Source organism: Crocodylus siamensis, chromosome 9, assembly GCF_052110815.1.
Source record: "Crocodylus siamensis isolate JL-2025a chromosome 9, ASM5211081v1, whole genome shotgun sequence".
NCBI classification, from domain to species: Eukaryota; Metazoa; Chordata; order Crocodylia; family Crocodylidae; genus Crocodylus; species Crocodylus siamensis.
In genome coordinates this window covers 58,838,706-58,854,396 of record NC_143403.1, presented here as the reverse complement: position 1 = coordinate 58,854,396, position 15,691 = coordinate 58,838,706, and the positions used below count along the sequence as shown (strand labels likewise).

General features: G+C 47.5%; 1 protein-coding gene across 2 annotated transcripts in view; it reads right to left on the bottom strand.

Annotated features, from left to right (window-relative positions):
* Positions 1-8,405: 8,405 nt before the first annotated feature.
* The window catches only part of PI4KA (phosphatidylinositol 4-kinase alpha), an 86,664-nt gene continuing 79,378 nt past the window's right edge, over positions 8,406-15,691 (bottom strand). For both annotated transcript variants that reach the window (XM_090063926.1, XM_090063927.1), the window contains exons 52-55: positions 15,278-15,437; positions 12,787-12,876; positions 11,683-11,766; positions 8,406-9,150 (exon numbers count right to left, since the gene is read on the bottom strand). In XM_090063926.1, the coding sequence (XP_089920052.1) occupies positions 9,099-9,150; positions 11,683-11,766; positions 12,787-12,876; positions 15,278-15,437 (386 nt within the window). In that variant the 3' untranslated portion in view covers positions 8,406-9,098. The remainder of the gene's footprint in view (positions 9,151-11,682; positions 11,767-12,786; positions 12,877-15,277; positions 15,438-15,691) is intronic.

Here is a 15,691-nt window from a genome sequence, read left to right as displayed (position 1 = left end):
CGTTCACCACCATCACAGCACCATTCAGAGAGACAGGCCACACGTATACCAAGCTCTCGGCCTCCAGCCCCTCCAACTGCAGCACCCAGGGCAAAGCATTTGCAGCCCCTAAGAAATGGCACCAGCAGTGGTGCGCTACAGTGAAGCACAGCATGAGAGGAGCCCACATCATGTCTGCCCTGCAGGAAGGGTAAGGATCCCTCAGTTCAAACGTTAGGGGTTGGCACATTAGCCAAGGGAAACCCAGCTTGCCCTTCAAACACTTGGCAAAGAGGAATAAAGCTCCTATTTCCCCTATTCATTTTTCTCTTCTGCATCCCACTGATCCCAATTTTCCAAGTGCAGCAGCCTCAGTTGCATTGCTCCTTATGCTACATGGCATGCCCCGTCTGTCCGCACTACACACCAGCCAGAACATCCCAGGCATGCTGCATTAATGCAGCCAGATCACCGTGCCCATCTCTAACCTGCATCTCAAAATTAGCATTTAAATAGTGCTGATCAAGCCACCAGCAACTCAGAGCCCTGGATTCAGCAGATGCCAATGAGCTGCTATAAATTTTGCTCCTTTGTCAAGGGGTCTTTTTGCGCCTGGCAAACACAGGCTGAACTGCTGCTAATTGTCAGGGGAACCCCCCCTTTTTTTTTTTGGTTGGGAGGGTAGGAGGGCAAGGGGCCATCTTTGCCTAGATGGAAGATTTTTCTTTTTTTAAATCTCTTTCCCACTCCAGTGCTGTTGAAACAGTTGGAATAAGACAAGCAAAGTTTCAAAAGTGTCTGAGATGCCTAATTGCCTACACCACTGAACATCAATGGCACTGAGGCTCTTTTGAGGCACCAGTGTCTACGTGCAAGACATTATATCCTGACCTGGTAAAGTGGATCAACTCAATCCTCCCCTCTCAAACCTCCCCAAAAATAGGCCTATCCCAGCTATATTTTTTACCTCAGACATCTCATTGGTTTCCTCTTATTCTTCTCTCAACTGAGCATGGTCTGCCTACAGGAAAAAGACAGAAATGTGTTGCATGTAGAGAGAACTGGCCCCAACACATTGCTTCGTGCCATTACACGTAAAGTTAGGAAACCTCTCCATTTCTTGGTGGAGACCAAATTTGGGGGAGTTCCCTTCATTTTGCACCCCATTGCTGTTCAGTGCCTGGGGCGCCGTTGTGGGCACTCGCCCTCTGAGGGAGGTGTACTTGACTTATGAAAATATGATCGGCGGATGTGAGCACATGAGCGCTGCTGGCATGCCTTGTCGCCTGGAAACTGGAAAGGGAAAGAAGTCACAGGAATGCATTTTTCCTATGAAAGGGGAATTCAGTGTGTGCACAAGATTTCCAGTAGCTTCGTGCCGGAAGACATAAGACATCTCAAAACACAGGTCATTTTCTTTTTTTAAAATGTGCTACAAATATCACTGATCTGGCTTGTTGGCGTGAGGACCAGCAGTGATTGAAAGTCCTTTGCAATGTGTTTTGCTCCAACAGGTTTCATTTGCTCTGTGCAAACTTGACAAAACTGAGGAGCTTGCCTGGGCTCTGGTCTGCCTGATCATTTCAATCGCGTACTATATTTACCAGGCTGGGCATGGGAAACCGTTCACGGTCTTCATGCTAAGCAGTGGTGCTGCCTGCTCGGGCTCCGTTCCGTCCTATCTGGGTTCAGATCTATGAGTAGACGTGACCTTTTGAGCTCCTCCAGCTCCTGCATTGGCAGGGCTGTATTCATTAGTCCCAGTGACATCCACAGACTATCAGGTCTCCCCTCAACTCGCTCTAACACTAGCAATCCTACAAGCTTCTGTGGTAACCTCTTCCATGGTCTTGAGTCGGGGATTTTCCTGCTCTTCAGCCTACCTTTTCCTTGCGTTCCCCTGAGACCATCAGCTCTCGTGTCATCTCCGTTTACTGCTGACTGTAATTGCTCCTCTCTCCGTCACATTGCCTGAGGCTTTGTTTTGGGCTTTCAATTTAGAGCAAGCTTCTCTTAATCACCTTAGGCATAGGAGAGGAAAATGTACACACGTAAGCAATAATAACAAACTGCATTAGCATAACAGCAGAACTCCCCGGTCCCCTGAAATGGGAATCAGAGGCCTTTGCACTTCACTTCTTCCAGCTCCTAACTCTCAGCCCCTGGGAAAAGCCTCAGTAAAGAGTTCCTGCCCCCACAAATCAATCAACTCATCTTCAGTGAGGGAGGGAGCAGACGGCAGAGTCCCAGCCATAGGCCACCCCTCAGCCTTGGCACATGGACATCTATGGCCTTTCCAGTTAGGTTGAATACAGTGGCTGTCATCACAAGCAGGAGGACCTAGAGCTCTTGCTAGCGAGCAACAACTCTGACCTAGTGGGACTAGCTGAAACCTGGTGGGACTCATCTTATGCCTGGGTGGTGGGAATAGAGGGCTATAAGTTGCATAGCAGAGATAGAGTAGGGGAAAGAAGGTGGGGGAGTTGCTCTCTATGCCAAAGAACAGTACACATCTTCCCTAATCAAATTAGGGTCAGAGGGTGGTCAAGCAGAGAGACTGTGGGTTAGGATCCAAGGGGCTGGGGGTGAAAGGGGTCTGGAGGTGGGGGGTCTACTACAGGCCACCAACCGCACCAGGACGATGAACTAGACCAGGAATTTTCCAAGCAGCTCGAAGAGGCTGTGAGGTCTAGCGATATGGTAGTCATGGGGGACCTTAACTACCCAGACATATGCCAGTAGGAGCAGTCAGCTAGATCTAACCGCTCTCGCAGGTTCTTAACCTGTATTCAGGACCTCTGCCTAACACAGGAGGCAAGGTGTCCCACCAGGGGCAAAGCCTTGCTTGACTTGGTGTTGGCCACAGGGGATGACCTGGTGGGGAACATGAAGATCCAAGGCAACTTAGGGAACAGTGATCACCAAATTATTAAATTCACTATCCAGTGAAGGGTGGGCATTATACCCACCAGGGCATGGATGCTGAACTTCAAAAAAGCTGACTTTAATGGACTCAGGGGATTGGTTAGCAGGGTGCTAGAAGCTAAGAACTTGAATGCATTGAGTGTCCAGGATGGGTGGACATTCCTCAAGGAAACCATCCCTTGGGGTCAGAGTGAGTCAATCCCATGGCAGAGCAAAGGGGGCAAGAGGGCCAGGAAGCCCTTTTGGCTAACCAGGGGCATCCAAGATACCTTAAGTGCAAAAAAAGAGGTGTACAGGAAATGGAAGGAGGGGGTAGCTAGCAAAGAGGAGTATACTGCCTTGGCCCGTACCTGCAGGGAGTTGGTTAGGAAGGCCAACGCAACTTCAGAACTCAGGCTAGCGTCAGGGATTAAGGACAAAAAAAAAGTCCTTCTTTAGGTACATTGGGAGCAAAAAGAGGGTACAGGGTAGCACAGGACCCATACAGGATAGACAGGGGGTCTTAGTGATGGATAGCAGGGAGAAGGCAGAGCTTTTCAATGAGTTTTTTGCCTGTCTTCTTAAATGGGGATCTAGACAAACCCTCAACATACATCACGGACACCAACAAAGGGAACATCAGCCGACCAACGGTCAGTGCCGACCTGGTAAAAAGACACTTGGAAGGACTGGACATATTCAGATCCCCAGGACCAGAGGGACTCCACCCACAGGTAATGAAGGAATTAGTGTGGGTCATAGCTGATCCAGGATATAGGAGTGCTCATGGTGTTCGGGTCAGGTCCCGGGGGGTTGGAAGAGGGCTAACATTGTCCCAGTCTTTAACATGGGGAGGAAGGAGAACCCAGGGAACTAGAGACCAGTCAGCCATACCTCTATCCCTGGGAAAATCCTAGAAAAAAATTATCAAGGAGCACATTTGTGGGAGCCCGCTGGCTAATGTGATGTGGAGGGGTAACCAACATGGGTTTTTAGCAGGCTCCTGCCTGCCTAACCTTGTTTCCTTTTATGACAAGGCCACCAATTGTTTAGATGCAGGAGTTGAGGTGGATGTTATTTATCTGGACTTAGAGAAGGCCTTTGACAAGGTATCCCATACCATCCTTATAAATAAACTGGGGGGATTTGCTTTGGATGATTACACAGTAGACTGGATAGCAAATTGGCTCAAGGGTCGCATTCAGAGGGCGGTAGCGGATGGGTTGGTGTCAACTTGCAAAGATGTGGGCAGTGGAGTCCCTCGGCTCAGTTCTGGGGCCATTGCTGTTCAACATCTTCATCGGTGACCTGGATGAGGGGGTGGGAAGCACCCTGTCCAAATTCGCGATCGACACAAAATTATGGGGTGCAGCTAACACCCTGGAGAGGAGGAAGATCCAGGTCAATTTAGCCAGGCTGGGGAAGTGGGCAGAGAGCAACAGGATGCAATTCAATAAGGACAAGTGCAAGGTGCTGCATCTATGGAGGAAGAACTGCCATCATACCTACAGGCTGGGGGCCGACCTTCTCTGATCCACTGAGGCAGAAAAAGATCTTGGAGCCACTGTTGACTCCAGGACAAACATGAGTTGCCAATGCGATGAAGCAGTTGGCAGAGCCAATCGCACCTTGTCGTGTATCCATAGGCACTTCACAAACAGGTCCAGGGAAGTGATTCTCCCCATCTATGTGGTGCTGGTCAGACCGCAGCTGGACTACTGTGTCCGCTTCTGGATGCCGCAGTTCAAATGGGATGCGGACAATCTGGAGAGGGTCCAAAGAAGAGCCACTCGCCTGATTAGAGACCTGCAGAGAAGGCCCTATAAGGAAAGGCTAAGGGACCTTAACCTCTTCAGCCTCTCCAAGAGAAGGCTGAGAGGGGACCTTGTGGTGGCATACAAATTCATAAGGGGAGAGCAACATGAAGCAAGCGATAATCTGCTCACCAGGGCACCCCCTGGAACAACAAGGAACAATGGCCATAAGCTACTAGAGCGAAGGTTTAGGCTGGACATTAGGAGAAAATTCTTCACCGTCAGGGTTGCCAGGATCTGGAATGGGCTCCCAAGGGAGGTGGTGCTCACCCCATCCTTGGGGCTCTTCAAGAGGAGACTGGACAGGCACCTGGCCAGGATCACATGACCCCAGGGTTGGTGACTCTTTTTGCCTGCCAGGGGCAGGGGGTCGGACTAGATGGCCCACTGACGTCCCTTCCGACGCTACGAATCTCGCGCTTTTCATCAGCAGACCCTAAAGTGCTGTGTAAGCAGAGGCTAGGATGGTTATCTCCATACTACATGTGCCACACAGAGGTTGCGGGCCGTCTAGCAGGCCACTGGCAGAACTGCCGAGGAAAGCATGTTTTTTCAGAACACGGGCCCTAGGATAACAGAGCTGAGCTTTGCCCCAGTCCCAGTCAGACATCAGCTTGCTCTGCCTTGATGGACAAGTGCAATGTCAGTCCTGGCTCCCATCCAAGCCCCGACTGGGGCCACGTGCTGCAGCTGAACTGTGCAGGTCAGAAACTGTCAGAGTGCTGGTGTTTCAACTGACCCTTGCCCCAGCCAGCCAGATCAGCAGACTGCTACACCCCAGGCAAACACTGCCCTGAAAAGCAGGAGGGAAATTTGAGGGCTGCTCGCTGCATCTTCCTGCAAGAAAGGAAGATCAGATGGGTAGATCACTAGTTCCGTCTCTTGAGATGGAGGTCTTGTCAGTGCCAGAGAAAAGCTGGTGGTTGGCCTTCCTGGAAAGAGGAAGGGGCCAACTTGATCCAAAAAATCAACCCTTGCATTTCACCTCCAAATCACATGAGGCAGAGTGCAGGGATATCCTCATGGGCCCCTTTGGCAAGCAGCACGGAGGACCAAAGCCGAGGTACAAGTTAGTTATTCTAGTTTGGTTCTTCCTGAGATGCATCTACTCATGTGGAGCCAGCCGAGTGTCCCCAAACAAGTGATTTCACCCTCGATGAGGGGTAGAGCTCCTCTCATGCTGCACGTGGCTATTTTAGCTAGTACTGGCGTTTCAGTTCGCACAACCATTAAGTCAAACATGACCATTTTAAAACAATTTACGGCAACCAGGCAAAATTTAGTTTGAATTTTAGATTTAAATTGCTCTCTCATAGGTGGCAAAAGTTCAAGTATGTAAACACACATGCATGCGCACATCCCTTTCCCCATCTATCACAACTGTCTTTTCCCCTGGTTTTCCTTCTACTTTCCTACTAGCACCATATGCAGTATTGCTTCACTTTCTCATTTACAGGCTGCTTTGATTCTACATCCAAATCCTAGGTCTATATGGGTGTTCAGGGGCTCGCTTAGCTAAGCCAGAGCTTCTAAAACTACGATTACGATACCCACACCTGTGTGTGTGCCTTAGCCTGCTCACTGCGCAAGGCAGGTTCTTGGGGGTAGCCCTGCACCTTCCCTTCGCCGCTCATGAGTTTACTTAGCTTCTTTGACCCTAGCTGGTAGCACAATTGAAGCAAGTCCCCTGCTACAAAAACTTGACCGTCACTCCTGCTCTGTCCTGCCCTGGTCTCTGCAAGTCTGGTCATGTGCTCCCTTTCTCCCCACTGACCTTGGCTGCTTTACTCTAAGTTTAGTAACTCTTTGCTCTTCCAACACCAAGCCTTGGCAGACAGGCAAGAGAAAACCAGTTTCTCAGGCTGGAGTGGCCTTTGGGCCAAGCTTCCCCCGCTGGCCAGACCCTCCACTGCCAACCCTGAGGGAAGTGCAAGTGCATGCTAAGCAGCATTGTCAGCAAAGCTTGAGACAGGCTCCTACAGCACTCTCCACAGCACCAGCCAGGATCCACAGGCTGCATATGGGTTCCCAAACCACCATAGCACACAGAGGAACCGGGAGGCATGACTCTGAGTGCTGACCCTGCCTGAATTTTGCTCCAGTTCCAAGACCTTGGGAGTCAGAGCAGCAGTGAGAGCAGCCTCCAGACTGCTCTGGTGGGCTCTGCCTGGGCCCCTTGATCAAGGAAGTGGAGAAGGAAGGGGAGGGTGTGGGAGGGTGTATGAGAAGTGGCTGAAAGCTTATTTTTGTTCTAGGCAGGACCATACGTCTTCGATAGATGAAGAATTATGAGGCAGGTTTACTATTGCTTTTCTACAGGCACCACTGACCTAGTGTTCTCGCCCCCACAGCCACCAGCTCAGGAAACATCCCCAAACAAAGTAAAAGAAATATTAAAACAGCAACAACTGGACAAGGCAAAAAACCTGAATAAACTTTTGGTTTTTAGGAAAGGGAGAGAGAAGACAGTGCATAAGATGCCATACCACAGGGCTCAGCTCATGTCCACAGTGACTCCAGGCAGCCAGGCCTTCTGGCACCAGGCACTTTTCTGCCTGCACTGTTTAGATTTTGCTGCTCCCAGGATAATCATGTAAAATCCAAATCCCACATGTACCCAGACTCAGGCCTCTCCCCAGTGTGGGGTTTATTGGTCCTTAGGTTTTCCTTTCAGGGCCATTGCTTCCTCTCCCGGAAAGGGCTGGTAGGGGAACACAGATCCATTCATATCTCTGGGCTCCATAGGAAGACAGCTCTTTTGGTCCCTCAGTGCCACCTCACCTACCTTTTCTGTTTTGTCAGCTTCTGCCAGCCTGTAGCCCAGAAAGCTGTGCCTTCTTCATAGCTGCCTCTATTTTTCCTGAGCCGTTTGAGCAGCTGGTCTTAACCTGCTCGTTGGTAACAGGTGGGACAAGGCAGTTGGTCCCTCCCCTATCCCTTTGTGGAGTGGCAGCCACATGCCCCAGCACAGGTGTTGCCATTACACTCATTGTGTGCAACAAGGCTTAAGTTTTCCCCTGCTGGATCTAGTCTGTTTTTTCTGCCTGGATCTTGTCCTGGGGCAGATTCAAAGTAAGTTGTATCTAGCAGGGCTCCTGCATATGCAAATTATATGATGGGATAACCTGGGACTCTGAGTGTATAACTATGAGTCTGGATAACTAACATGCTAGTGTTATGTTGTGACACCTTGGAGAATAGTGTCCTTGGTTAGCTAACTGTCCATTTAGGGGGACAGAAGCACTGTCAGCTCGTGTGGATATAACCTGGCTAGCACTCAAAACAGGAATGACTTTGAGCAGCCAGAATAGAAAGAAAGGGATTGGCTGGAAGTTTTCAAGGCCACAGAGTTAAATTCCATAATGACCTTGGGAATACTTCTGACCCTACAAGCTCCCACTGCCCTGCAGGACTCCATTGTCCTTGCACACTTTGGGAGCTCCGCTTATGTTAGGCTAGGGAGTTCAAGCTCGGGGTGAAAACGAAGCACAGACAATATAATCATAGAAGCCATAATCTGCCATTTGAAAAAAACAAACATATTCCAGTCTGAAGAAGGAATGAGTCTGGTAAGTAGGTAGGAAAAGAATCCCAGTAAAAATGGACATCGACGACTATGTGAATCTGCAGAAGGATGTATTGAACCAGCCCAAAGCAGCTTTTCTTGCATGTAGCCCCTAAGTAAACAGAGAGCCAACTTCAAAAGGATTAACAGTACAGGTATACTAAAGTCTAAAGTCTTTTTATTACATTTTATAGATTAAATATATCTTCAGTAGAGTCTTTTTTAAAACACACAAAAGAAAAAAAATACATTCTTCATGTACGTATGAAATACTGACCATGGAGCAGGGACCATATACAGTGCAAAGTATTAACATGGATGCAGTTACCCATCACCACCTTGGACGATTATCATTATTTTTTCTACAGTATAAATTAGATCAATTCAACAAGTCTTCACTGCTCCAAGGGAGAACTCCAAACCATTCACTTGCATGAGATTTGCTTGGATCATACATTAGAAGTTTCTTTTCTTTTTCTTTTTTTCTTTTTTTTTTTTACTGAACTTGCTATAAAATCCTTGTGTTGTGTGAATACCGCCACTCTTCCCAGCTTCAGCTTAGCTCACTTACACATTCATAACCACAGTGGGATTTTCAGTGATGATTGCAGCCAACTCCTAGAAAACCAACTCCTAGAAAACCACGGAAAAATATACATCCCAGTAAAAAGGAACAAATTGGATTCATTGATTGTTGCATTGTCCGGTAAGTTTGTACTCACACACACACATACACACACACGCAGACTGGAAATAGTGAGGTGACTGAACAGTTCCTATTACTAGTCTGGAGATGCAGTTCTGGGTTACAGGTATTTATTTCCCCAGGATCATCCTCAGTATGGGATGTCATTCTGGTAGTACTGGATCATGTCATAGGTCCTACTCCTAAAAAAGAAAAAAAGACACCACAAGTGAATGCAATGGAGTAGAGAACTGCATCCACTGACAGACCCATTGCCAAAAAGAAACCCCAAATGAAAGGCAAATGCACAGAGGATATTAACTACTAATCACAGCCAGACATCCATTTGGAAGCCATTGTGAAAACAAGGCTAGAGTAGCCTGTCTGCCCCTGGTGCCCATCAGTAAGGAAAGGAATCATTGCATGATTTCACCACTGCATGAACAGGTCTTCAGATCCTTTGATTCGATAAGCGTTCATACTATCTTCCTTCTGCTGTAAACTGTGATTTCAGTTCTGTTAAGTGGAAGCTATAAGACCACACTATAGTTGGAAATGCTAGTGACTATAAGACTAACTTGATAGAAGCTGTCCTCAATTGTTTGGGGACTAGAGCAACAAGAGCAGTAGTGTCAACCAGGGAGACTGACTTTGCTAATGTTATAGGCATTATCTTTTACCAGCTTGGATGAGCTACACATGGGTCCGAACCATTTAGCATTCTTTGGCAAGAATAGGTAACTTCCCTGCCTCTTTGGAAAGCAAGAAGTATGACAAAGGCTGCACTTATCTGACAGTTGTGTGGTGCAGCACAACATCACAGTGCTTAGACCCACAAGGAACTCCCTAACCAAATTAGATGTGATCTCTTCCACATAGGGAATACTCAAGTAACACTGACAGAACTGAACAGGGACAGGTTCATAAAAAAAGAAAAAAAAATCTAAGTAACTTAAAAAGGTAAGTACAGGAAAGACTGGAAATACAAGAATGAGAGAAGTACCAGGGAAATAAATCAGCAAATATGAGCACTCCTCTTATGGTTGTGACACATGCCATCTGGGAAGTCAAGTAGTAGCCATGGATGGGTCATGGAATATGTCAGCTTTCATGACAGGAGCTAAATACACGTTCTGCATTTAAGGCCATACACAACAAATCATTTAAATTTCATTTGCTCTCTAAAGCATGGATAGGATGGACTGGAAAGGCAGGAACACAATCCACTGGGTAGTTATCCAACACACTGATTTTCAAACTGCTTATTATGTATACAGTACCCTGCTTCCTTCCAGCTAGTACACTCAATAGCATACCCTTAGACAACTAGGCCCAGACAAATTGGCTTTGGAGAGCCCAGATGCCAACCTGTCATCTCAAGGTGCTCTTCTCTTTCCTTGAGCCGGTATGATGTTACAAATAGCATATACAGAGAGAGCAGTATGTGGCCCAGTAAGAATTGATGTGCTAATGCAATACAGAATCACAAAGAAAAGCTGGGTAGAAAGACAGGAACGGTTTCAGAGAAAAGATTTTTCTGAAATGTCTCTTTAAAGAATGTAGCTTTGCATCTAGCTGTACAGACAGCAGGGATTTTTCCCTGCACTTTACAGTGGATAAGAGACCAGCCAAGGCCATACACAACAAATCAGGTGCTAAAATGGATTTAATAAAAAGAAGAAGAAAGAAAATCACATCACTCCTGAGCTTTCCAATAGGCTGTATTTGTTGCCTCTTCAGCAAATATGCTTTCAGCTTTCTAAAGGCAACTTACGGACCAAGGTCACCACTTGCCCTCATTCTGAAAAGCAGGCAAATGCCGCCAGCCAATACCATTCTTCAGCATGGTCATTCCTATCATAAGTCAGAAAGGATTCCTGCTGCCTCCACAGCAGAAAACAATTGGCTAGGTGCAATAGTGAGGGGTCTGGCTACTCTTTGAACCACTAAGCATGATGGAAGGCAATATACCAGCTTCATAATACCAACAGTCATTATGATCTATATTAGGGTTGCTCAACCTCTGGCCCATGGAACAGGTGTGGCCTGCAGAGCCATGGGATCTGGCCTCCTCAGGGATCAGGAAATTGGCAGCAAGGGAGCAGTGGCACTACCCTTCAGGACCAGGTAAGAACTAGGCCATGCTCCCTTTCCCATCTGTTGGAGCTGGGCCACGTCCCTCTCCCTGTGAGGCCAGGTCACCGCTGGGCCATGCTCTATTCCCTCCCCCCCCCGCCACAGTGCTGGGCTATGCTCCCTTCTGCATTACAGGGCTGGTTCAGGGCCAGGCCATGCCCTTCCCCTCCCCTCCTTTGCAGGGTTGAGCCACACCCTCATCACTCCCTCCCCACCCCCCCCCACATTGCCTTATGGGGCTCCACTGTGCCCATCCTGGGCAAAAGATTGGGACTACCAACTGGATACCACCTGCAGAAAGACTAGGCACTGCCCATCTGGCCCACCAAGGAAAATGTTTGGGCACCACTGATCTATACTATGGCACACAAAACCTCATGTTCTTTAAGCCAGGCCATAGGACTTTGTGCAAGACATTACAGCTTGTGCTTAGCACTGCTGTGTCTCCTACAAGGGGTATGCAGTAAGAAGAGCTATAGAATACTATGCCACCAATGAGCGGTTCCAAACCGGATACCTTCTACTCCACTCAAGAAAAGACCAGCTGGTATCTCGGACTAGGGAAGAAGTAGAGAGAAGACAGGTGAAAGATGCCAGACCTGTTGCTGAGGAAGCAGTTCTGAATGATCTTAATGATGAAGTTGGCTGCCTCCCGCTCAGTCATATTGGGGCTGAATCTATGCCTATTAGAAAGGGAAAAATAAAGCAAAAGTCACACATTAGTGAAACCTCCTGTGGTCACTACAGCAGAGAAACCAATAGACTTTTGTAATACACTTGGGTTGGCTGGCTCTGAGCAGCTTCTCTCCTGTGGTAAGAATCCAGTGTATTGCAGACACTGGTAGATACTTTGCCCAGAATTTGGTCCTGCACAAGCTGCTAATGTAGCATTGCAGGTATTAAAGCAAAAAACTGACAGATAATAAAACCTGGCCCCTTTGTGCCCAGTAAAACCTCTCAATGGTATGCAGGAAGAATTGGGACTATGAGGAACATTCCCCCTATTTGAACATTTGTTATAATGCAAGAACCTGGAAAATGTACCATTTAGCTGCAGTTGTTACCCCACCTAAATTTAACTAATTCTGTACACAATGGGTGCATCTATTCATGCTATTAAGGTAACATGATAAACTTTGACAGTTCATGCCAGAGTAAAAAACTGCTCTCGGGCACATCTGCATGTGTGCTCAGGACCTCAGTAATTAAGAGGTAGGCAGAGCAGACCCAGGCTGGCAGGGGCCATAGGGGGTCAGTCCTAGTCTGTGGGTGGTGGTGTTGGGCAGTGGAGGTGCTGGCAGGATTCAGGTTCTGGCCCTTGGCTGGTTAGGCTAACCGGATGCAATTAATATACTTAGTCAGCATCTACATTTGTGTTTTAGTACAGTAAAGTACTCTGCCATAGGATAGTACTGTCCCTGACAGTACTATCTTACAGTGGAGTTAATGAATTTACTGTGCCCTAATAGCAGCGCACGTGTAGACTGTGACGCTTTACTGTGGGGCTAATTAGTCAACTCTGGAGTAAAATGTACATGTAGCTACACCGACTATGTTAAAACAAACTAATTTTACTACTTTTTTTAAATACATCAGGATATATTTAGATAACATAGAACAGCCACCTCTCCCTAATCCAGGCATCCATAAAACCAATTTTCCTATGATGAAAAGAAAATGAGACGGATCAACACAGGACTTACTTTAACAGCTTGATTGTTTGTCCTCGGAAACAGGGCAGCCCTGTATCCAACATCAATGTAACCAGAGAAACTACAGCGTCCATATAGGGTCTAGTGGGAGACAATGACAAAAAGACCATTAGAGTTCTCAAACTTTTCCTGTTCTGTGAAGTAAAGAAAGCAAGCTGAGGAATTCATCTGGGAGCTGGATGGCACCTTTTATTGTAATTAAATCTACACAGTGTAATTCTCTTATGTTTGCTGATGGAGTTGTGCTGCTGCTCACAATCTGTCACTGTAATTAAATTACTGCGACACAGGCAATTTTGCTCCTCTGTGTTCAGCAGCCACATAAACATAATGTTGTAAGATGGATAACAGCCTCAGGGAGGATGGTACAAAACAGTAGATTTTTTCCATTATGAAAGGAAAAGTAGTTTACCCATGTAATCAGCTGGATCAGAAACCATGCTTTTCTTAATCCAAACTCCACTGTAACCCTTTAACTAGGATACCACTTTCTACCACCAGTGCCCTAAAGCAATCATTCTGGATTCACACTGGGTTCAAAAATGGGATTAGACAACTTAATGTAGGAGAGGTCCACCAGTGGGTATTAAACATGATAATAAACATAATTTAGACATAAGGGGTGTAACCGCTAAATCAAGACTCCCTAGGCTGTTGAATGCTGCAAACTATATGGGAGAGGGGCACGGGATGGATCAGTTTTGATATGTCCTGTTTAAATACTCTTCCCTGTAGCATCTATTCTGCAACTGAGACAGTCTGATCAATGATGGCATTTCTTATATTCTTGCTGTCCACTATGTGATTATTCCACCATTTGGTAGCTTTCTTCTCACTTAAAATTCTTTGAAACCCTCTCCCTCTCTCCCCACCCCGCTAAATAAATAAATAAATAAATAAAAAGCAGCAGGCAGAACTCAAGGGACACTGTCTCTCACCCTGTTCTCATTAAGAAACTGGGGGGCTGTGGTGTAGACACCCACACAGTCAAATGGGTCGCCAACTGGCTGGAGGGCCGCACCCAGAGGGTAGTAGTGGATGAGTCCTTCTCAACCTGGAAGGACGTGGGCAGTGGGGTTCCGCAGGGCTCGGTCCTCGGCCCCGCGCTGTTCAACATCTTCATCAGCGATTTGGATGAGGGGGTAAAAAGCACCCTGTTCAAGTTTGCTGATGACACTAAGATGTGGGGGAACGTGGGCACACTGGAAGGATGCAACAGGCTACAATCAGACCTCGACAGGTTACAAGGGTGGGCGGACGAGAATAGGATGGGTTTCAACACAGACAAGTGCAAGGTGATGCACCTCGGGAGGAACAACCAGCACCATACCTACAGGTTGGGGAACTCCCCTCTTATCAGCACGGAGGCGGAAAGGGATCTGGGGGTCATCATTGACTCCAAGATGAACATGGGCCGGCAGTGTGGAGAGGCAGTCAGGAAGGCCAACCGCACCTTGTCATGCATCCACAGATGCATCTCGAGCAGGTCCAAGGAGGTGATCCTCCGCCTCTATGCGGCACTGGTCAGGCCGCAGCTGGAGTACTGCGTCCAATTCTGGGCGCCGCACTTCAAGAGGGATGTCGACAGCATGGAGAGGGTCCAGAGGAGGGGCACCCACATGATCAGGGGACAACAGGGCAGGCCCTATGAGGACAGGCTGCGGGACCTGAACCTGTTCAGCCTCCACAAGAGAAGGCTGAGGGGGGATCTTGTGGCCTGTTATAAACTAGTCAGGGGGGATCAGCAGGCATTGGGGAAGTCACTGTTTCCCCGAGCACCGCCAGGAGTGACCAGGAATAACGGTCACAAGCTGGCAGAGGGTAGATTTAGGTTAGATACCAGGAGGCGCTACTTCACAGTCAGGGCGGCTAGGGTCTGGAACCAGCTTCCAAGAGAAGTGGTGCAGGCTCCTACCCTGGGGGTGCTTAAGAGGAGGTTAGATGAACATCTTGCTGGGGTCATTTGACCCCAGTACTCTTTCCTGCCATGGCAGGGGGTCGGACTAGATGATCTGCTCAGGTCCCTTCCGACCCTACAAACTATGAAACTATGACTGCAGTCCATAAACGGTATTAGCTTAAATCGAGCTAAGTCATCTCACCACAGGTTCTCACACTGCTGTGAAAGAAATGGGCTTTAGGGCAGGATTGGGCCTAGGAAAGAGAAATCTTCCCCTCTCAGTTCAGGCCATATCCATAAACAGCTGAACACAAATCAGCTTCCTCATATCAAGGGAAGACTGTTCAGTTTTTTGTGGCCCAAGGCAGTCTCAGACTCTTGTGTCAGGTCTATTATCTGAGGGAAGCTTTCAGTGTGTGAGGAAGCAACTACTCCCTTCACAGAGGGGACAGACTTCAGATAAATATGTGATTTAAACTCACTGAGCAATAAAAGATATTCATTCTTGTTTATCCTCATAAACAGAGATGTGCATCCATCTCTGCTTATGAGCAAACAAGAAAAGACTTGCAGTGTTCTCACCTGACTGCCAGGTACCCCCTGACACACATCTCCATGAACCACTTGAATGGGGTGGCCTCCATTTTCCCTCCCATGATCATCACCATCTCATCTGTCAATTTGATGTCTGGCTCCCAGCCCAGATTTCCACCAGGAGAGCTTTCAAACATGAAACCAAAATCTGTGCACAAACACATGTGTAAAACAAAGCATTTAACATATTGTGCTGGTTAACAGAGCACTCACTACAGAAGCTATAAAGAGAGGCAAAGTTTATGTGATTTCAAGGGCAGCCCTATGGAGATCAGGTTAGAGTAGCCAAGACTGAGTGGTATGAAGTGTCCATTTTATTAGCTATGTCTGACCAGAGGCTGTGTCTATTCTTCCCCTATGCCACCTCCATTACTAGGTCATGCTACTGTAAAAACAAATGAC